This window comes from Pipistrellus kuhlii, unplaced genomic scaffold (assembly GCF_014108245.1).
Source record: "Pipistrellus kuhlii isolate mPipKuh1 unplaced genomic scaffold, mPipKuh1.p scaffold_m20_p_47, whole genome shotgun sequence".
NCBI lineage: Eukaryota > Metazoa > Chordata > Mammalia > Chiroptera > Vespertilionidae > Pipistrellus > Pipistrellus kuhlii.
Window position 1 is genome coordinate 811,870 of NW_023425548.1, and position 24,582 is coordinate 836,451.

At 39.1% G+C, this 24,582-nt stretch overlaps 1 protein-coding gene across 1 annotated transcript in view; it reads left to right on the plus strand.

The window, feature by feature from the left end:
- The window catches only part of KMT2C (lysine methyltransferase 2C), a 240,541-nt gene that overhangs the window by 55,256 nt on the left and 160,703 nt on the right, over positions 1–24,582 (plus strand). Inside the window, 1 exon segment of the mRNA XM_036412645.2 lies at positions 12,135–12,223. Within this exon segment, the coding sequence (XP_036268538.1) occupies positions 12,135–12,223 (89 nt within the window).

Consider the following 24,582-nt stretch of genomic DNA (forward strand, 5'->3'; position numbering starts at 1 on the left):
GGAGGTTGGCTGTAGGAGTGCACTGACCACCATGGGGCAGCTCCTGTGTTGAGCGTCTGCCCCCAGGTGGTCAGTGCACGTTATATCGACTGGTTGACCAGTCATTCGGTCGACTAGTTTTAATAGTTGTTAGGCTTTTATATCAATATATACAGACAGTCCTTGGGTCATGTCAGACTCAACATACATCATTTTGTCGCCATCTCCCATATATATATGGAATATGCAAATTACCTGGGACGCCATCACATAATGACCATTCACAGGGTAGGCAGGGCCATGTGGTGGGATTCTGGCTCTAGTGCAATTTTGTCCCATCCAGGCAGACTCCTCCGCAGCCGAATCCTGACGCCGACCTGGGGTTTACTAAACTTAACTGGAGCTGCTCCCCACACCCACCCCCCGCCCCAGGACCACGCTGCCTGCAGTAGGGAGCCCTGGAAACCTCCTGACACGCAGGTGGCTAGGGAGAGCCGAGTGGGGCGGGGATTGCATGGAGCCTCAGAGGAGTGGGGCGGCAGGAGTCAAGTTCGGGGTGGGAGTGGGGTGAGGGAGCTGTCTTACAGGAGTCCGGACTGCAAATAAGGAAGTTTTTTTTTTATGGCTCAATACATTTAAAAAATTAGACTTAATTTTTAGGACAGTTTTAGGTTTATAGAAGTGCGCAGAAAGTACAGTTTCCACGTACTCCCCCCCCCCCCCTCCTGCAAGTAGTCTTACTTTAAAGGAAATTTCAGGTAAACAAAGTAGATGTGAGTTTAGTTTGTCATTTTTAAATTCAAAACTGAAAAATTGACCTCCGCATGGATCTCTTCCTTGTGCTTTGCATTTCTATTTTTTTAACTGTCATTCTTAACAAATGCACAAACTTCACAATTGTCTGTTACTGAAAATTCTGAATACTACTGTAATTTTTTCAGTTGCAGAGTGGTAAAAATAAAACAACAATAAAAACAATATCGTTAGGTATTTATTAGGAAGTTTTATTTATGGTAATTATGACATGTAATTCCTCTTCACTCCAAATGTTCAATTTGTAAAAACTAAATTTAGCTAAACAGTCATACCTCTTGACACTCTGTATGTAATTATCACCTGTAAATGTTTCCGACTGTATTTAAAATGTAGGAGGGACAACGTCATTTAATTATAACTATTTTGAGTTGCTGTGATGATTGTTAGCTATGTAGTTGCAAAACTTTTTTTTTTAAAAAATATATTTTATTGATTTTTTACAGAGAGGAAAGGAGAGAGATAGAGAGCTAGAAACGTCGATGAGAGAGAGCCATCGATCAGCTGCCTCTTGCACACCTCCTTCTGGGGATGTGCCTGCAACCAATGTACATGCCCTTGACCGGAATCGAACCCGGGACCTTTCAGTCCGCAGACCGACGCTCTACCACTGAGCCAAACTGGCTTTGGCAAAAAACTTTTGATGTTTTTCTTTTTTTGCCTATAATGTTCTTATTGCTACATAAATTTACCCTGACAATTACTTGCATAATGTTTCAGTCTTTATAATCCTGGATGATTTTCCTTTAAAACCTTTCTGACACAAGAAAGTAAGTAAGAGTTGCACTCTATATGCTCTGTATTTAGGATATTGTCTGTTTGATTGTCCATTTCACATTCATACGCTAGCATCTGTTTTCCTGTAACATGCCCAGATGAGGGCGTTATCACCCTTTGCTCATTTGATTTGTAAAATGATATCTCCCTGCTTTAATTTCCATTTCCAAAATTGTTAGGTTGAATATTTCATGTATAAAATTCATTTCATTTTTTAAAATTGCTGGCATTATTATTTATTATTCTTTGTTTTTCTATTGAATATTATTTTTTTCTTTTTAAAAAACACTACTGTATTAGTAATATTTTTAAGAAAAATTATTTAATATTCACTAAATGACATATTTTAGGTGGCTTAAGAGGCAAGTTACATTCTGACCATAGAACAGTAATGTAGTAACTCAGTTTTTATTGTGTAGGTATGTATTGTATATACATATGTTCATTCACAAGATATCAAATTATTGAACAAAATAGTCACAGGGATTTTAAAAAAAAATTCAGAATGATGGGCACAATTTTTCAGTCTCCTGGTGGTTTGGTATTATATGGTCTCCTAATGGTTAGAAGTATATAAGGCCGTAGGCTTTAATCACAGAGGCATTTCTATCTATTATTATAAACAAACCATAAACACCATAAACTATTCCTTTCCTTTTTTTTTTTTTAAGGTACACATTTAAAAAAATATTTTTTATTGATTTTTTTTTTGCAGAGAGGAAGGGAAAGGGAGATAGAAACATTGATGAGAGAGAAACATTAATCAGCTGCCTCTTGGCACACCTCCTATTGGGGATGTGCTTGCAACCAAGGTACATGCCCTTGACCAGAATCGAACCTGGAACCCTTCAGTCTGCAGGCCGACGCTCTATCCACTGAGCCAAACTAGTTAAGGCTATTTCTTTATTTTTACATATGACTCCTAAGGACTATCATGAGATACATTATTTTGGAAGGTTTGCCATATAGAGTGGGATTAATAACAATCTAATTTTATACTAGACTAGAGCATAAAAGATAAAGCGCTCTCCCAGTGGTTCCCAAGGAAAAACATCTTTTAACCCTTTCCCCACTTACTAAATTATAGATGAACTAGAGGCCTGATGCACGAAGATTCATGCAAGAATAGGCCTGCCTTCCCCTGGCTGCTGGCACCGGCTTTCCTCTGGCTGCCGCCTTCTGTTTTTGCTCTGGTCCTGCCACCCTCCTGTAGCTGCATCCATCCCCCTTAGTCTCTCCCCGCTTTCCCTCATAGCAGGAGTCCCGCCCCACCCTGGCTGCTCCGCACCTGCCTGTGCACTGCCCAGATAACTGGCCTGGCCCCTGCCATCTTTGTCGTGTCAATTTGCATATTCCCTCCTTATTGGCTGTGGGCGTCATCTTTATCATGGAGTGATAGTTAATTTGCTTATTCCTTCTTTATTAGATAGTGTATACGCTCTTTATAAAAACTTGCCAGGAGTCGAAAGGCCCTTCATTGGAAACCAGTGTTACCAGTTTAGTGCCCATCATTCTAACTATTTTGCTGTGTGTTTTTTGTGTATAAACACACATAGTTATAAAACATAAATGCTTATTTATACATGCATGCACACTTATAAAACTTTCATGGAATCGTACATTCTGTAGTGCGCTTTTTCTCATTAAACAGTGTCAGCCTTAGAGGTCTTTCTTTATTAGTACAAATAGGTATTCCTTTTTGTACTAATAATGACTGAAAATCACTGAATGGCTAGCACATATTTATTTCAATATCCCCTCAACCAGCTTTTATGTTGTTTGTTCTATAGTGAACGTCCTCATACATGTATTATCTAGATATTTATGCATGTGAAGTTGGGTAGAGTTCTAGACATGAAACTGACAGAGCAAATGGTGTGACTATCTTATATTTGGTGCGTATTACTAAAGAGCCTTTCCGTATACGCTACGTTATTCACACCCCTGCAGCTGTTAGTGCGAGTCTTCATCTCTTCTGTGTTCCCACTGTCCCTGGGTTGTATTAGTATTTTTCACTTCCCATCTCACTGTTTGAATTCCCTGATTACTTGGTGAAGTTGAACACTTTGCCATATTTTTAGAATCATTTTTTCTACACATGGCTTATTTGAATCCTTTGTTCCTTTTTATATTAGGTTTTCTCTGTTTACTTGTTTTTGTTTCTTTTTCTTTATGTTCATGAATAAGGTTTATTATATTTTTCATTGAAGTTATTCCTAGTAACTTGCTTGTTTCATTGCATTTGAATTGATTATTGCTGCTGTTTGTTCAGCATGAAGTACAGAAAAGTTGTTGATATTTTTGTTACTGTGTTGATCTGACAATCTTTGAGAACTCTTCACTTTTCAGATAATTAACCTGTGTTTTCTAATAGATGTTGGTGGTGATGTTTGCCAATGATGACAGTTTTGTCTGTTCCCATGTGGTGTTAAAGTTCTTATTTTTTCTTTATTTCCCTTAATGACAAACACAGTATTATGTTACATGGCTTACTTTTAAAGTTTGACCCCAGTCGTTGGCTGGGTGGCTCGGCTCATTTGGAACATTGTCCTGGATACCAAAAAGGTTGCAGGTTTGATCCTCGGTCAGGATGCTTACGGGAGGCAACTGATTCATGTCTCTCTCTCACTTTGATATTTCCTCTCCCCTTTCTCTCTCTTTAACAATAAACATTATCCTTGGATGAAGATTAAATAAATAAATCAACAAAGTTTGACCCCATATGAAATTTTATTTTCTGCTTAATGGGAAGCAAAAGTATATTTGCATCTTTATTTTATTTTATTTTATTATTTTTTTTCAATGAGTGTTTAAATCAGCTTTATTGAAGTATAATTAATGTGCAGTAAGCTACCTGTATTGAAAATGTACATTCTCCTAAGTTTTAACACATGTGTATACCCATGAACCTATTACAATTAAGATAATTACTATATCCATCATTCTCAAATGTCCTTATACTCTTCATAATCCTTTGTCTCACCCTTCCCCATCCCCACTACCATACACAGGCAACCACCAACTTATTTTCTGTTGGTATAGCATGTTATATAAATGGAATGATGCAGTATATACTCTTTTTGTCTGTCTGGCTTCTGTGCCCAGATCCTATTCATCAAAATCTGGGTAAGCTCCTTATTTTTTGGTATAAGATTTAGCATATCGAGACCTGGGTGAGTCAAGCAAGGTTCTATTTGTTTCTCATTCCAACCACATGGATTAAGAAATCAGTACTGATAAGAGGATTCTGCCAGTGCCCTCGGGCTTAGCTGATAAGAATTAAAAGAATGTCCATGTGCCTTTTCAGGCGACTCTCTACATCTCACCCTTTTTTACTAATTAAAATAAAACTTAAACATTAATAATAGGGCTCTAAAATTAAAAACAATTGCAAACAATGCCAATGCAAAAACTAAATTACATATTATTTTCAAAACTTGAATGTCAAGAGCAAAACTCTGGCTATTAAATAACAACAACAATGCCGATGCAAAACTACAATATGAGAAATCAGAATTATGGACATGTTAACATTTTTAGCTACTAAATGAGTCTCTTTTGTTGCTGGTGTAGATTTACTCAGAGTCCTTGGACTTGCTGCACAAGACTTTGCAGAAGATTGGAAGCTAACAGATACTAGCATGAGCAGGAACATGATTAAAGAAGTAGCTTCCACTTCAGTCTTTAATTTCTTCAGATTACTCCATGTTGGCACCTCAGTCCCTTGCGTAGCCTTCAGTTTTCTTCTCCCACTTTGCTGTCGTCTGGGCAACTCTCAGTCCTTCTGGGTGAAGGGACACAGGAGTGTCTCTGAGTCCATTGTGATGACAGACATAACACTCTGGCACCCGAATTGGTGGCATCGCTCCTTTCCTTTCATTTTGAACCCACGGTTTGACCCCACAACACTCCGGGCCTGGCTGCTGCTGCTCCAGGCCTGGCTGCTCCGGGCCTCGCTGCTCAGGGCCTGGCTGCTGCTGCTCCAGGCCTGGCTTCTCTGGGTCTAGCTGTTGTTGCTCCGGGTCTGGCTGCTGCTGCTCCAGGCCTGGCTGCTGCTGGTCCGGGCCCGGCTTCTGCTACTCTAGGCTTGGCTGCTCCGGGCCTCGCTGCTCAGGGCCTGGCTGTGCTGCTCCAGGCCTGGCCATTCTTCCATTTCTCCAGCTGTTCACATTTTAAGAGCCCCATCGGTCCCTCATTGCTCTTATTATCATGTTAATTGTTGACTATTAACTACCCAGTACCTCCTTCCCGTGGTTTTGGATGATAGATGTCCTTCATATTAGTTTTCATTTTTAAATTGTTGTTGGAGCGGCAGACCAGTTGCTCACCTACACTGCCATCTTGGTTTCTCCCTCATTATTTTATTTTTAAAATAGGTTTTTATTGAATTTTATAGACAGAGGAAGGGAAAGGGATAGAGAGAATGAAACACTGAGAGGGAAACATCATGATTGGTTGCCTCTTGCACACCCCCTACTGGGGATCAAACCTGCACCCTAACTATCAATAGAAATCAACTGGTGACCTCTTGGTTCCTGGGTCAGTGCCCAACCTCTGAGCCACACCAGCCGGGCTACAATTTGCTTCTTTAGAATAGTTAGGTAGCTATCTCAATTCTTGTTATTAAATGTGAATTTTCCTCCAGAGTTGTAGAACCATTGTGTTCACTCAACAAAGCCTGCTTTAAGTGCCTGTGATCTGCTGGTACTGTTAGGCATTGAAAGTTCGGTAGTGAATAGATCAGAGTTCTAACACTCATGGAGATTTCATTCCAGTTGAAGAGACAGGTTGATAAAACAACAGGTAAATATGCAAAGGCTTTAAAGTGGAACATCTTAGTGTGTTCATGAAAGGCAGTATAGCGTGGTAGGACCATGGTGTGGAAGGAGGAGTGTGCTCATATATGACCTGACCTCAGGGGGAACCAAGGTAGACACACCATGTAGGCCGTGGAAGATTTTTTTCCAGGTGTGATGAGTAGCCACTGAGAGGAAGGAAGAGTGGCCTGATTTAATTTAAGGCTTTAATTATCATTAATAATTGTTCGGAGAGCCTGTAGGCCAGTGAGAGTGGAAACGGGGCCACTAATTGCAGTGTAGTCAGTGGTTCAGAATGTTGCTGTGGAGCTAGAGCCATTAAATTTGGGCACAGCCGTTATCTTCTCTGAGCCTCACGTTTTTCATATGTAAATAGAGATGGTAATAAGAGTGTCTCTTACATACTAAATACTCGGTAAAGGTGAGTTATGTAATTCCCAATTGTAATAGTAACAAAAAACCCATGGTGACATTAGGCTGTTGACAGTGTAACTGAAACATATCTTGAAGGTGGAACTGATAGGATTTGCTGATGTGACATATGGGGCATGAGAGAGGAATCTAAAATGATGAAGCTGAGCTACTTGGGTGATGGGTGTCACTCTTTACTGAGATAGGAAACACTGGGAAAAGAGCAAGTGTGGAATCAGATTTGTTTTTTGACATGTTAACTTGGAAATGCTTGTTTGAGTCCAAATGGAGCTATAGGGTAGACAGTTAAATGTGAGTTAAGAGTGGACAGGTAGGGAGTGGAGGAATTTGGGCCAATAACAGCATAAATATCAAAAGCCTGGGTGAGATTGCCCAGGGAACGAGCCTTTGTACGTGAAGAGACTTTGTGCCGAGCCCTGGGCACTCTGCCATTTAGAGGTCAATAGAGAGGAAGCGGAACCAGCAGAAGGAAAAATATGGGAGTTTAGGGGAGTGTTCTGTCCAAGAAGCCAACGAGAAAATGATCACTGTCTCATGGGCATGTATGGATGCTGTCGGCCTGTACTGTGTGTGCAGCACCAAGCAGTCCGCCCGGGACTGTGCTGGACATCTCCTTAGCTCACTTTTGGAAGTCGTGTTGTACTGATCAGGGTCAGGCCCACCCACGGGCAGGTTGCAGATCAGCTCAGGCGCTCACACCTCTCTGCATGCTCTTCTGGGTTTCAAACTGCAGTGAGTTCTTTCAGTACAGGGGATACTGGAGAGACAAAGTAGTGAGTGAAGTCAGTGACATTTTGGCAATACTTTGGGTTTTGGTGTTTGTCCCCAATCAACCTGCTATTATAATTTTTTTTCTAAAATATATTTTTATTGATTTCAGAGAGGAAGGGTGAGGGAGAGAGAGAGAGAAGCATCAGTGATGAGAGAGAATCCTTGATTGGCTGCTTCCTGCATGTCCCCTTCTGGAGACTGAGCCGCAGCCTGGGCATGTGCCCTGCCGGGAGTTGATTTCATAGTTCATAGGTCGACACTGAGCCACACCGGCGGGGCATGCCATGCATTTTTAACCCATTGTATGCCATGAGCATCTGTAGATGCAAGCAGTGGGCCTTCCCCACATGCCACGTGCGCCTATAAAAAAAATGTTTTCCCTAAGTGGCAGCCCTGACCAACTTTAAAATCATTTTTCATGAGAATTTTCAGCTGAAAATATTCAAGAACACCCAAATTGTAATGTATTTATTTTTATAATATTCATTGCAAATTTTATTTTTTTAATTAAATTCAAAATATTGTGACATGTGGGGATGGTTTCTGTTTTGGACGCATGGTAGTTAACTGGTTAAGGAAACTCAAATAGTTGTTCCATATATTATTTTCATGTTTTATATTTGCATTCAGTGGGTGGCATATTTCTAAATCATATATAGAACTGGACCCCCTTGCTTGAGATTTTTTGTATGTTTTTAGTGAAAAAAAAAAAAAAAGAAGTGGGGGCTGTATTACATTTTTCTTAGTTTGATTTGGTATGAGAATTTTAATATCTAGGGAAAATGGGTAGTAGAATGCCCTTTTTTAAATTCTGTGAAACAGGATTTTTGTTTATGATGGATGTTTGATTATGTCTTTACTTTTGTTGTCAGCGTAATGTCTACCTCATAGAATGAGTTAGGAAGTATTTCTTCCTCCAGTATATCCTGAAGATAGTATAGGATTAGTATTATTTCTTAAATGTTTAATAAAATTAATCAGTAAAGCCACCTGTAGCTGTTTGTCCTTTAATTTTGGATAGATTTTTTTTTTTGCTATGTCTTCAAGGTCAGTTATCTTTTTTTCTTTTTCTTTTTCTTTTTGCTCTTTCTAATCAGATGTTGATCTTTCAAAGTGAAATTTTTATTAGGTGTTATCTTTTTGTTGTTGATTGGAAGGTAGAAAAGGAGGGAGAGAAAGATAGAGAGAGGGTGAGAAACAAATATTGATGTGAGAGAGAGACATCAATTGATTGACTCCCTCATGCACCCCCATGGGGCAGGGAGTGAACCCAAAACCCAGATATGTGCCCTTGACTGGGAATTGAATCTGAGACCCTTAAGTGTGAGGACTGATGCTCTAACCATTTAGCTGCATAGGCCAATGCTGAGGTTATCTTTTAATGTACTCTATGAGTTCCATTTTGTTTATATTTAATATCTCTATTTCCCTCTTCATAATTCATTCTCTATTACATTTTTGAGCAGGTGAGTGCGGGGGGCCTGATGCGATGGGGCCAGACATGGCGGGGATCTCCCTTTTCCGTGTCCCGCATGGAAAGAGAGATGAACGAACCCATTCTAAGTGGAGGCGGCCAGGGATTGAGAAATATTAGAAATAGAGAGAGAAGACACAGAGATAGATTTTAAGCTGGGAGCTGGGTGGGCCGCTTCCTGTCTGCTGGAGGGGCAGGGAGAAGACGACCCCTCCCTGCTAGCACATTTATTTTATCCCCAATACCAGGAAGTAACACCAACTTATTTGCATTTTTAAAAATTTTTTTTATTGATTAAGGTATCACATATTTGTCCTCAGCCTCCCATTCCAATCCCCCCCTTGCTTGCATTCTTAAGTAGGCCCTAGCATGCCTGGATTTACATATCTAGTCCCGCCCCTGCCAACACCTGGGCTGATATGAAGGCCAAGCTGACAACATGTCTGCCATCTTGGGGAAACATGTTCCCAAGGTGTGGCTCTGCCTACGCCTTGAGTTCAGCTGACGATAATTAATGAAAATTGCCCATGTGCCTTCCCAGGCGGCCCTCTACAGATGAGGCATAATGATGTAGCTGACTTAATGTCCAGTCTTGTCCTTTTTATCATTTTTGTTTTCTGTTTCTATTCTTTGATATTCTGTTTATGGCTGACATTTTTTAAAAAAATTATTCTTTGTAAAATTTTATTGGATGCCACATATTGTGATTTTGTGGTTGCTAAGAGCTTTCATAAGTGTTGAACTTTTTTTCTTGCCTGTCAGGGAAGTTAGTTGTGGATCATTTGGGTTCTGTTGAGACTTACTTGTCAGCTCTTTTAGGTCTAGAATAGCATTTGTTAGCCCCACTCCTGAAGAACGTTCCACTGTGGTCTCTACTGGATGCATAGTCAGTGAGGTCTTTCTTAGCACTCTGTGAACTCTGGGGCTTGCTTATATTGCAACTCTTCTATAATGGTCCGTTTTTTTGAAGGTATAGGGTTTTACAGCACGATTATACAGATTGGTATGCAGATAAAAACTCACTGGTAACCTCATGCAGGGTTCTGGGGAGCTCTTTCCACTCCATAGCACAGAAATTCTGTCCCATAGTTTGTAACCTCTTTTAGCCTCCTGGACTGATGATTTGTCCCCCCCTTTCAGCACAATGCTCGTCTCTGAGTGCCCCTCTCTGGTGCAGTTTAAATTAACTTCGTGCATACAGCTTTTGTGATGGCAGAGTTCACCTTGTTTATTTCCCTTTGTTCAGAGACTCCAGTCCTTCCCTGCCTGTGGTCCAGTGTCTGATAATGGCTGTTCCCTATATTTTGTCTGGTTTTCTAGTTGTTGATGGCTGGAGGTTAATTTTGAATCTTACTTCCAGGTGGCTTTAAGTAGAAGTCTCCTGTATTATTTTAGTAATTCAGATTAGTTTTAATTTACAAGATTAATATGGACATTAAGTTTTTATTTTGCCTCTTTCTCCCCTTCCCTCATGAAATTTGAAATGATGCTGTTTTGGCTATTTGAACTCGTGTGTTATATTGACAAATTTCTAATATTAAAATCATACTTCTATTTTGATTTTATTTACTCATATTTTAGGTTTTTAAAAATATGTTTTTGTTAATCTGTGAGAAACATCCATGATTGTCCCCTACACGCCCCCTATTGGGGATCGAGTCTACAACCTGGGTGTGTGCCTTGATGGGGAATCGAGCCCCAGGGACCATGTGGTGCAGGGGATGATGCTCAGCAAATTGAGCCACACTGGCTGGGGCAATACTTTTTTCAATCTGTATTTTTTGCTATTTTTATTAGGGTTTTGGTTCAGGTGTTTCTTTTTAGTTGTATTTTTGGGGTAGAGATGACCTTTTGATTTATAAAATCATTTGGATTTCGATCACTTTAACTCTAAAAAATTCTTATTTAAAAATTATTGTATCTCCTTTACTTGTTTTAATTGTTGAGTGTACTAAATAAGATTTAAATGGGTTTCCTATTGTTTAAAACAGCCATTTGCTTTATTTTTCCATATCAAGGTTTTATTTCTTATTTTTTATTCTTTTAATACTTCTTAACTAAATACTGAGTTTATTTGTATTTTTTTTCATTTTAAGTAATAATTTAATGTGTTTAAATCTGAATACTGCTTTGCCTATTTCTAAGTTTTAAAAATATGTAATGTCATGTTTCTTATTTTATTTGTTTTAATTTTTTGACTCATTTCTATCCCTTACTTACCAGACATGAAAAAATTTAAAGACACTAGTTTTTTTGTTTTTGTTTTTTTTTTAATTACTTGGATCAAATAATCCCACTTTACAACAACACTTTTACAAAATGTTTTTATTGATTTTTAAAAGAGAGAGGAGGGGGAGGAGGGAGAAAAGAGAGAACCATCAACATCGACCAGTTGCCTCCTATATCTCCTTCTACCTCTCACTGGTGATCAAGCTCGCAACCTGGGCATGTGCCCTGACTGGGAATCGAACCAGCGACTTCTTGGTACATGAGATGCTCAAACTTCTGAGCTACCTGGTTGGGATACCACAGCTCTTATGTTTACTTCACTGAAGTGTTTTTAAGTTAAATTTCATCACACTTGTAAGGTTGATATGACTAAATCTTGCTTACTATTTAGACTTTTTTCTCTTCGAGTGATTGACAGGGTGTGCATTATTTTCTTAAAAATCTACCTGTCTAGGTATCACACCTTAATATTAGGTGTAGTGGTATAACCTGGTGTATGAACTTTTTGAAAGGAACCCATTAGGGATCAGAGACCAAGACTGTAGACAGAAGGAAGCATCTGTAGATTAGCTAAACAAGAGACAAAGTCTAAAATGCAGACTGACTGAGAAAGTGAGTTATGATGGCATAAACGTAGTAATCAGGGCCTGTCCTCACTTGCAGGTAAAAGGCACATTAGGATTTGAGGGGAAATGACAGTAAAGTATTATATTACTATTTAATATAGTAAAATGTTAGAAATGTTTATTTTATTTTGTGTACCTACAACTGGTGCATTACATTGAGTTTAATTCTAAGCCTTAAAATTTAATATTTAACCTTATGTATTTATTTCTTTGTAGGCTTAGAAGTAGAGGAAAAGCTACAGTGGAAGATGAGGACAGCATGGATGGTCTGGAGACAACAGAAACAGAAAATATTGTGGAAACAGGTATTGGAACTTCATAAAAATCATGAAAATGCACATAATAATTTGCACAGTTAGCATTTGTCTGTATACTGAGTTCTGAAATTTCCTGTATTGAAATAGTTTGATAAGTCCTGATAAAGTGAAAAAATTGATTACTTTCCCCCCCTACTATTGGGATTTAGTAGAAATTATTTAATATCTGTAGAGAAATATCTTTTTTTTTTTTTTAAATTAATCTTTATTGTTCAGATTATTACAGTTGTGCCTCTTTTTTCCCCTACATAGTTCCCCTCCACCCGGTTCCCAACCCACCTTCTGCCCTTACCCCCCTCCCTCTCTCCTTATCATAGGTGTACAATTTTTATCCAGTCTCTTCCTGCACTCCTCAAACTCCCCCCCCCAGGACTGTCAGTCCACTCCCTTTCTATGCCCCTGATTCTATTATATTCATCAGGTTATTCTGTTCATCAGACTTTTTATTCACTTGATTTTTAGATTCACTTGTTGATAGATATGTATTTGTTGTTCATATTTTTTATCTTTCCCCCCTCCTTCTCCCCCCCCCCCCCCCCCCCCCCCCCTTCAATACCTTTCAGCATTTCATGTAATACTGGTTTGGTGGTGATGAACTCCTTTAGCTTTTTCTTAAAAAAAAAATTATTGTTTTTTTTTTTTTTTTTTTTTTTTTACAGAGAGGGAGAGTTAGAAACATTGATAAGACAGAAACATCATTTCAGCTGCCTCCTGCACACCCTCTACTGGAAATGTGCCCACAACTAAGATACATGCCTTTGACTGAAATAGAATCTGGGACCTTTCAATACGTAGGCCGACGCTCTATCCACTGAGCCAAACCAGTTAGGTGAAGCTCTTTATCTGGCCTTCAATTCTAAAAGATAGCTTTGCTGGGTAGAGTACTCTTGGTTGTAGGTTCTTGCTATTCATCACTTTGAATATTTCTTGCCATTCCCTTCTGGCCTGCATAGTTTCTGTTGAGAAATCAGCTGACAAGCCCTTGTAGGTATTGATAACTAACTGTTTTTCTGTCTTTTGCTCTTGGCATTTTAATTATGATGTGTCTTGGTGTGGTCCTCTTTGGATTCCTTTTGTTTGGGTTTCTGTGCACTTACTGGACTTGTAGGTCTATTTCTTTCACCGGGAGGGGGGAATTTTCTGTCATTATTTCTTCAAATAGGTTTTCAGTATCTTGTTCTCTCTTCTTCTGGAACCCCCATAATTCTGATGTTGGTATGCTTAAAGTTGTCCCAGAGGCTTCTTACACTATCTTCATTATTTTTGGATTCTTTTTTCTTTTCCGGTTGGGTGTTTTTTTTGTGTGTGTTTTTTTTCCCCCTCCCTTTTCTTTGTATTTCAAATCTTTGGACTTGATTTTTGATATCCTCTAGTCTGCTGTTGGATCTCTGTATATTATTCTTTATTCAGTCAGTGTATGCTTAATTTGTAGTTGATCCTTTTTCATATCCTTGAGGGTCTCACTAAATTTATCGGCCTTTTCTAGAAAATTCTTGAAAAACCTTATAACCGTGCTTTTGAACTCTATATCCAGTTGTTTGCTTTCCTCCATTTCTTTCATTTGTGACCTGTTTCTTTGTCTCCGCATTTTGGCTGCTTCCCTGAGTTGATGGAGTTGCTTTGTGTGCTAGGTGTCCGATAGGGCCCAGTGGCTCAGCCTCCCAAGTTACCTGAGGTGGATACTCGTGGTGCACCCCATTGTGGGCTGTGTGCACAGTCTTTTTTTAAATTATTATCTGTGTACATATCTTACCATCTCCTCCCTCCCCCATTCAAACCCTTCCTCCCCAGAGTTTTGTGTCCATTGGTTGTACTTATATGCATGTGTACAAATCCTTTGGTTGTTCTGTTATCTCCCCCAGATCTCCCTATCCTCCCCGCTGTAATTTGACAGTCTGCTTGTTGCTTTACTGTCTCTACATCTATCTTTTAGTTCATCAGTTTATAATGTTCTTTATTATCCATAAATGAGTGAGGTCATGTGGTGTTTCCCTTTCATTGACTGGCTTATTTCACTCAGCATGATGTTCTCCAATTCCATCCAGGTTGCTACAAATGATGAGAATTCCTTCTTTTTGATGGCAGCATAGTATTCCATTGTGTAGATGTACCGTAGTTTTTTGATCCAATCATCTGCTGATGGGCACCTAGGCTGTTTCCAAATTCTAGCAATTGTAGATTGTGTTGCTTTGAACATAGGGGTGCATATATCCTTTCTGATTGGTGTTTCTAGTTTCTTGGGATATATTCCTAGGAGTGGGATTACTGGGTCAAATGGGAGTTCCATTTTCAGTTTTTGTTTTTTTTTAATTGATTTTTTTTTACAGAGAGGAAAGGAGAGAGAGAGAGAGCTAGAAACGTCAATGAGAGAGAAACACCGACCAGCCATCTCCTGCACACCCCCCACCAGGGATGTGCCCACAACCAACGTACATGCCCCTGACCGGAATCGAACCTGGGACCTTTCAGTCTGCAGACCGACGCTCTACCACTGAGCCAAACTGATTTTGGCTCTTTTTTTTTTTTTTTTTTTAAAGACTTTCAGGCCTGGCTAGTGTGGCGTAGTGGTTGAGCATTGTCCCATGAACCAGGAAGATTCCCAGTCAGGTCACATGTCAGGGTTTTGGGCTCGATCCCCAGTAGGGAGCATGCAGGAGGCAGCCAATCAATGATTCTCTCTCATCTTGATGTTTCTATCTCTTTCCCTCCCTTCCTCTTTGAAAACAACAACAAAAAACAAATCCCCACTTTCAGAATACCACATCATCTTGCCTTTTTCCTTCCTCTCTGGTCTCTCTTCGCTCTCTTTTGCTCATTCTTGCATACATTAGGTGGTCTTATTCATTTTAGTTAATTTAAATATTATCTATATGCTGGTGACTCTAAAAATTATCTCTTTTCTTGCTTTGAATACAACCTATATCTTTAGCTTCCTTCTTACTATCTCTTTTAAAAAATATATTTTTATTGATTTTAGAGGAAGGGAGAGGGAGAGATAGAAATATCAGTGGTGAGAGAGAATCACTGACCAGCTGCCTCATGTATTGACTCTCTTCAAATCTCTTCCTCTCTCTCCCTTACTTCCACAACCTGGGCATGTGCCCTTGACCGGAACCTTCAATCTGCAGGCCAATGCTCTATCTACTGAGCTAAAATGTCCAGGGCCTTACCATTCTTAATATGTGTAAAGAAGATCCCAAAGTTGATGTGTCCTCTGTGGAACTATTTATTATCATCCCGAAACCTTTCTCAGTGTTTTCACCTCAATAAGTGACAGCATGTTTTGATTAAACATACAGTCATGGGCCACATAACAGTGTTTTGGCCAATGACAGCACATACAACAGTGGTCCCATAAGATTATGATGGAGCTCTGGCCTCTTTGACTCCATGATTAGAGCGTTGGCCTAGGGTCTGAAGGGTTGAGGGTTTGATCCCTAGCCCTGGTTGAGGTGTGTGCAAGAAGCAACTAATTGATGTGTCTGTCTCTAAAAACAAACAAATAACAACAACAAAAAAACAAAACAAGGAAAAATAAAAAAGATTATAATGGAGCCAGGGCTGGGTATGACTCAGTTGGTTGAGCATTGTCCCTTGCACCAAGAGGGGACTGGTTTGATTCCCCGTCAGGGCATATTTCTAGGTTGTGAGCTTAATCCCTGGTAGGGGGAGTGCAGGATGTAACCAGATTGGTGTTTTTTTGTTTGTTTTGTTTTTAAATTTGTTTTTATTGATTTTAGAGAGCGAGAAGGGTGAGGGAAAGAGAAATAGAAATGTTGTTGAGAACCATCAACATCTTTTGGCTGCTGCCTGCACGCACCCTGCTGGGGATCAAGCCTGCAACCCAGGCATGTGCCCTGACTAGGAATCAAACAGGTGACCTCTTGTTGCATGGGTCCATGCTCAACCACTGAGCCACACTGGCCGGGCTGGATTGATGTTCTACTCTTACATTGATGTTTCTCTCTCTTCAAATCTCTTCCTCTCTCTCCCTTCCTCCTCAATAACTCTTAGGAAATAGAAATACCTCCATGGGCCACATAACAGTGTTTTGACAATGACACACGGCACATACAACAGTGGTCTAATAATAATATACTGTAGCTGAAAAATTTCTACTGTTTAGTAATGCCAGGCCCGTCAGAATGTTGTAGTGCAACAATTACTCGCATGTTGTGGTGATGTGAAGTGAACACACCCACTGTGCCGTTGGTTGAATGAAGTATGCACATACAGTTACGGTAGTAGGCTTCACCATCCAGGCTGATGTAGGTGCACTCCATGATGCTCACACAGTGAAGATTTCTCCTCAGCACACATTTTCTCTTGTGCATCTTCTGGCAGCATGTGATTACTGTATGAAGCCCATTGGAAAGTCCTCTGGGTTTTAATTTCACAAGATAGCCTCACTTATAACACTTTACTCCCTTCACTGCTGTCCCTCCAGTACTTGGCCACCCCCACTTCTCACGTGGAGGGCCCCAAGAACTTCCTAACTGCTCTGACAGCTTTTACTATCGCCCCAATCTAGTCTTGTTCTTCACATAATAGGCAGAATTATCTTTTCAAACTCACAGTAAGAGTCTTCTGCTTCTCTTCTGTCAACCATGCAAAGCTTCCAGTGATACTTAAATAAAATCCAAAGTCCCTACCATAATCTTCACACTCTACTAACTCGATCCTGGCTGCGTATCCAACCACATCTCCTGCTCTTGCTCCCTGGGCCGCACAGACATCGGTCCCCTTGCCATTCTCAGTCACCAAGCACAGTCCTTTCTCAGGCATCTGACTTTCGTCTCCTGTGCTTGGAGCATCACCACAAAACTAATATTCTGGAACTTAATTCTTTTTACCTGAAGCCCACGAATAAACTTATCTCCTCACACTATCTCCTATGGGATGTCAAGGCAAATACAGTTTAGTGCAAGATTTTAACAGCAACAGGATGATCTATTTCCCATCCTGGCCCTTTATACTAAAGTTAAACAAAGCCAAGTGAAGTAGTTTTTGCTCTATCTTTGTCCTTGGCCTTTGCCCCGTTCTTTTAGTGAGCACACAGGACAAGGAGAATAGTAAAGAAAAGGACAAAGAGCAATTGTTAAAACTACCAACCTGCGAAGACACCCAGGCAAAGAGAAGAGTTCTGTACATTTGCAGTCAATTTGAAAGCATGCTCGAGCTGACTACAAGACTTGAACTTCTCTGTGCGTGTCTCAAGGCCCTGGTATATTGGAAGGCCTCTTATTCTTGTAAAATCCATGTCTTGACACATTTGTTTAATGATTTGCATTAATAGAAGAGTATTTATGAAAATGAGCACTCTGGGGGGTGGGGGGGGATGTGAGGGTTGAGAATGCTGTCCTACTAGTGGTTATTGGGAAAGGAGCAAGACATGGATCAATTTGTTATGTTTTATTGGTAAGAAAATCTAGTCTTTCTTTTGGAGGTGATGGTTGTTACCAGTCTCTGCACTCTTCTTTATGAGTAAAATAAATTTGGATGCAGTGCTAGTTACTTGAGAAGAGGAATTCCACTATTCTTTGTGAATCAATATATAATTAGGGCTTCACAAACTTGTTTTAGTTAGTTACAATTGGTTAATTATGATTTAGCTAATTATAATCAAATCTTTTTATTTTTCAAATCGTCAGAGTGTAGCTAGTGGGAGTCTTTTCAACCGGCTTCTGAGTCTTTTTTGAGACATCTCAAAAACGTGCAAACACCGCTCTTCGGTAACAGCATTTCTTCAGGCCCATCCCTCATTCTCTATGCCCAGGACTCCCAGTTCTTTTTAGTGGGGAGAATAGGATTAGAGATAAAAATCTCAGCTCTGAGGATGAATATCATATTGTTCTTTTGGTTGGAGAAATAGATATTTCATTTTAGTGATACACTAGTAAATACATAGATGTGAGTGTATACACATGCTTATGAACATGCTTATATTGATACTTTCTGTTTACCTTAGCTTAATTTTTTAAATAGAATTTAGTTTTTAGAGCAGTTTACAGTTCTCAGTGGAAGGTACAGAGATATTTCATATACCTCTTACATTTACACATGCGTAGCCTCCCCAATCATCAGCACCCCCCACCAGCAAAATACATTGTTAGAGTTGAACATACGTTGACACATCATTATTACCCTAAGTCTATAGTTTATTCTAAGGTTCATTCTTGGTGTTGTACAGTCTATGGATTTGCACAAATATACAGTGACAGCTATCCATCATTATAGTGTCTTGCAGAGTAACTTCACTGCCGTAAAGTACTCTTTTATGCCCTAGCCTGTTTGGCTTAGTGGATAGAGCGTCAACCTGTGGACTGAAGAGTCCTGGGTTCAATTCCGGTCAAGGCCATGCCTGGCCTGGGTTACTTTTTCGATCCCTAATAGGGGGTGTGCAGGAGGCAGCTGATTAATGATTCTCTCTCATTGTTGTTTCTATCTTTCACTCCCTCTCCCTTCCTCTCTGAAATCAATAAAAATATACTAAAAACAAACAACAAACACACACACACACAAACACATACACACAAACAAAAACAAAAAACACACCAAAAAAGTCCTTTGTTCTGACTACCCCTTCCTCTCCTCTGACCCCTGGCAATCACTGTTCTTTTTACTGCCTCCATGGTTTTACCTAGTTCGTAGAATTTTCAAATTGGCTCCTTTCACTTAGTAATATGCATTTAAGGTTCTTTTCATAGCTTGATAGCTTATTTCTTTTTATTGATGAATAATATCCTGTTGTTTTATATACAACAGTTTGTTTATCCATCACCTACTGAAGGCCATCTTGGTTGCTTCCAAGTTCTGGCAGTTATGAATTAAAGCTGCTATAAACATTGGTGTGCAGGTTTTCGTGTGGACTTAAGTTTTCAGCTCCTTTGGATAAATACCAAGGAGCATGATTGCTGGATCATATGATGAGAGTATGTTTGGTTTTGTAAAAAACCACCACATTGTCTCCAAGCATGTTGCATTCCCACCAGCAGAGAGGGAGAGTTTCTGTTGCTCCACCTTAGCACTTGGAGTTGTCAGTGTTTTGGGTTTGGCCATTCTAATAGGTGTATGAATGGTGTCTTGTTTTTAAATTTACATTTTCCTGATAACATATAATGTGGTCTTTACCCAGTTTATTTAGTGAACACACAGGACAAGGAAAATAGTAAAGAAAAGGATATCTTTTCATATGCTTATTTGCCACCTGTCTATCTTCTCTGGTGAGGTGTCTTTAAAAGTCTTTGGCCCATTTTTAAATCAAGGTGTTTTTCCCCCCTTATTGTTGAGTTTTAAGTTCTTTTATATTTTGCATAAGAGTCCTTTGCAAATATTTTTTCCTATTTCCCTTGGCAGTGTTTTTCACAAAGCAGAAATTTTTAATTTTAATGAAGTCTAATTTATCAGTTGTTCCTTTTATTTATCATGCCTTTGGTGTTGTATCTAAAAAATTCCTTGCCACATCCAAAGTCATGTAGATTTTTTCCTCTTGTTATCTTCTAAGAGATTTATAGGTTTGCCTTTCATAGTTGGGTCTCTGATTCATTTTGAGTTAGGCCTGTGTCTAGATTCATTTTTGTGTGCATAGATGTCCAACACTATTTGTAGAAAAGACCATCTTTTCTCCATTGTATTGCCTTTGCTCTTTTCTCAGAGATCAGTCAGCTATATTTAGTAGGTCTGTTTCTGGGCTGTCCATTTTGTCCCATTGATTTGGTTTTCTAATTCTCATCAGTACTACTGTGTCTTAATTACTGTAGCTTTATAGAGGTTTTGGAATCAGGTAGTGTCAGTCTTCTCTCTCTTTGGCTTTCTTCAGCTGTAAATATTTCTTTCTTTTCTGCATTTAGCTCGGCTAGAGAGCGGTGCGGTTCCTGAGTAGGGGCTGCTGGGCATTGAGAAAATGAAAGAAAGAGACAGACACAGAGATGGAAGGAAAAAGCTGGGTCCGGGTGGGACCCCTGTCCTCTGATGGAGAGACAGGGACAGGGACAGTGACCCTGAGCCGATAAAGCGTGTTTATTTTACACAGAAAAAAACAGGAAGTCTTACTAAAAGTCAAGACAAAGGAGATTATGTGCATTCTTGGGTGGGCCCGAGTCGTATTCATTCCTTGTGCTTGGCTGGATTTAGATAATGAAACCCACCCTCTGGCACCTGGACTGAAGGTCAAGCTGACAACACTCCTGCCTCTGGTTAGGCCTGTTTCCAGGACATGGCTCTGCCAGTGCCACTGGATTCAGCTGACAATAATTAAAGATATGCCCATGGCCGAAACCGGTTTGGCTCAGTGGTAGAGCATCGGTCTGCGGATTGAAAGGTCCCAGGTTCGATTCTGGTCAAGGGCATGTATATTGGTTGTGGGCACATCACCGGTAGGGGGTGTGCGAAAGGCAGCTGGTCAATGTTTCTCTCTCATTGACGTTTCTAGCTCTCTATCTCTCTCCCTTCCTCTCTGTAAAAAAAATATCAATAAAATATATTAATAAATAAATAAATAAATAAAGATATGCCCATGTGCCTTCCCAGGCGCTCTCTACACTCAACCTTGCGTTGGCTATTCTGAGTTTCTATATAAACTTTAGAATCACTTTGTTGGTACCCACAAAATAACTTGCTGGGATTTTGATTAGTATTTCACTGAATATATAGTTCAAATAGGGAGGAACTAACATCCTGACAGTATTGAGTTGTCTAATCAATGAAGGTGAAATAGTATTTCATTTTGAGGGGGAGGTGCTAATATTAATGGTATATATATTTTTAAATTTCAGTTTCCACTTGTTTATTGTTGGTGTATAAGAAAGTGATTGACTTTTGCATATTAACCTTTGTATCCTGAAATCTTTCTATAATAGCTTATTAGTTCCAGGAGGTTTTTTGTTGATTCTTTCAGATTTTCTACAGAGATGTCTTCAAAGAGTTTTATTTCCTTCTTCCCAACCAGTATGCCTTTTATTTCTTTTTCTGTCTTATTGCAGTAGCTAAAACTTCCAGTAAGTACATTATTGAAAAGGTGTGTTGATTCATCCGTCCTTCCTCCTGATCTTTCTAGGAAAGCTATTTTCTCACCATTAAATATGATATTGGCTTTAGGTTTCTTTTTTTGTGCAATTCTTTATCAAGTTGATGAAGTTCCCCTTTATTCCTAGTTTACTGAGGTGTGTGTGTGTGTGTTAATTATAAATAGATTTTAGCAAATGTTTTTTCTGCATCTGTTGATAATGATGCTGTGATTTTTCATTTTAGTCTAGTGATGCAATGGATTACAGTAATTGATTTTTAAATATTGAACTAGCCTTGCATACTTGGAATAAATCTCACTTGGTCATGATGTATAATTCTTTTTATATTTTGTTGGATTTAATTTGCTAATACTTCGTTGAGATTTTTGCATCTATGTTCATGAGAGATATTGGTATGAGTTTTTTTTTTTTTCTTGTAAAATCTTTGTTTCTCTTTGATATTAGGGTATACTGGCCTCATAGAATGAGTTAGAAAATAGTCCCTCTGCTTCTATCTTCCATAAGACATTATACAGAATTGATATAAAATCTTCCTTCAGTGTTTAGTAGAATTCACCAGTGAAACAATCTAAACTTGGTGCTTTCTGTTTTAGAAGATATCAATTATTGATTCAATTTCTTTAACAGATACAGTCCTATTCAGAGTGTGTCTTTCTTGTGATGAGTATTGGCAAATTATGTCTTATAAGTAATTGGTCCTTTTCATCTGGGTTATCAAATTATGGGCATAGAGTTATTCATAGTATTCCTTTATTATTATTTTAATGTTCATGGTGTCTGTAGGGATGTACCCTCTTTAATTTTTTATGTTAATAATTTGTATCCTTTCTCTTTTTTTCTTAGTTAATCTGGCTAGAAGTTTATTGGTTTAAAAAATATTTTAAAATTAATTTTAGAGAGGAAGGGAAGGGAGAGGGAGAAAGAGATAGAAACATCAATGATGAGAGATAATTATCAATTGGCTGCTTCCTGCATGCTCCCTACTGGGGATCAAATCCACAACCTGAACATGTACCATGATCAGAATCGAATCATCACCTCTTGGTTCATGGGTTAACACTCAACTATTGAGCCACATTGGCCAGGCAGAAATGACACACTTAAAAAAAAAAAAAAAAAAAAATATATATATATATATATATATATATATATATATATATATATATATGTGTGTGTGTGTGTGTGTGTGTGTGTGTGTGTGTGTGTATGTATATATATATATATATATATATATATATATATATATATATATATATATTTATTGATTTCAAAGAGGAAGGGAGAGGGAGAGAGGGATAGAAACATCAGTGATGAGAGAGAATCATTGATTAGTTGCCTCCTGCACACCTCCTACTGGGGATCGAGGCCACAGCTTGGGCATGTTCCCTTGACCAGAATCAAACCTGAGACCTTCAGTCCACAGGCTGACACTCTATCCATTGAGCAAAACTGGCTAGGGCAGAAATAATACATGTTCAAAAACTGCTTTCTGATTATAAAGCTATGATTTATTTTTATATGTTTGCCTTGTACTCTGCAATCTTGCTAAACTCACTGTTTGTATCATGTGAGGTGTAGACATTTTGTGGATGTCCTTTTCAGCTTATGGAGTAATGTTTGGTTCACTCATCTTCCTTAATTACTAAACGAAAAAATAAATTGCTTAAGGCTGGTGAGTTTTTTCTTTCAATATGACTTACGGTGTTTCCCTTTCTGTTTGGATATTATTCTTACTAGCTTTATTTTCTGAGTGGTTTTTAGTTTTAGCTTTGATCTCCCCTTTGATTTGCCAGGTGCTTGACAGAATCTTTAAAATTTCTAAGTATTTGTGCAGATTTCCTTTTTTGTTTTTGTTATTAATTTATATTTTCATTGTTTTTTTCATTTTGGTATTTGAGGTTTCTTGAAAACTTCATTTGTTTTTGTACATTCTCAGCTGTTATATATTCCAGTAATGCTTTTATACCATACTTCATTCTCTCTAATTAAATGCTCATCATACTGTATCTCACCGTATTTGTTGCCATTTATCCTCTCTTTGTTTCCTTTTATTATTTTTGGACTTCTGTTTTGTATTCTAGACAGATCATTCCAGACCTTCTAGCTCTCTTACACTTGTCTTGCTTTGTCTAATCTGTTGTTATATATACTAGTTGAGCCCATTTACTCTTAAAAAAATTCCCTTGTTATTTTTAAAATTTGCAGCATTATTTTTTATACTTTCTAGTCTCTCTTGAGAAATGTAATGTGTGAGTTTTATTACCTTTAACATAGTCAATACAGGTGGTTTTAAGTTTGTGCTTGATGGTTTCAATATCTAAAGTCCTGTGGCTCTGCTTCAGTTGTTTCTGCCCATTTAAAAATATATATTTTATTGATTTTTTTACAGAGAGGAAGGGAGAGATAAGAGAGCTAGCAACGTCGATGAGAGAGAAATATCGACCAGCTGCCTCTTGCACACCCCCTACTGGGGATGTGCCCTCAACCAACATACATACCCTTGACCGGAATCGAACCTGGGACCTTTCAGTCCGCAGACCGACGCTCTACAGCTGAGCCAAACCGGTTTCGGCTGTTTCTGCCCATTCTTGTTCATGTGGACTTACCTCCTCGTAAAACTGATTATCTGTGCTTGTGTGTTGGACAATGTGTTTGAGAGCTTTTTGTAGAAATATATTGACTGATTTTATATAAGAGGACTAAAAGAAAAAAGGGCTCATAAAAAAGGGTTACGTCTTAGAGAAATCTAATCTTTCACATTTTTATTCATTTACTTATTTTTCAAATGTTTTTATTTATTTTAGAGAGAGAGGAAGGGAAAAGGATGGAAAGAGAGAAACAGCAATTGGCTCCCTCCTGCAAGCCCCCTACTGGGGATTGAGCTCACAACCCAGACCAACGCCCTGACAGGGAATTGAATTGGTGACCCTCCTGGTTCATAGGTTGACATTCAGACACTGACCCACACCAACGAGGCCACATTTTTATGTATTTACTAGAGGCTGGGGGGGCGGGGGTGTGTGTCCCCTCGGCCTGGACTGCATCCTCTCGCAATCTGGGAACCCTTGGGGGATGTTGGATTGCCCACTTTGGCTTGATCCCCACAGGCCAGGCCTAGGGACTCCACCGGTGCACGAATCCATGCACCAGGCCCTAGTATGCATGTAAGATCTTTGGCTAATCTCTTCCTGCCTTCCCCCATTTCCCCTTTCCTCTGAGATTCGTCAGTCTGCTTCATGTTTCCATGCCTGTGCATTGAGTGTCTACCGCCTGGTGGTCAGTGCGCATCATAGCTACTGGTTGAGTGGTTGAATGATTGCG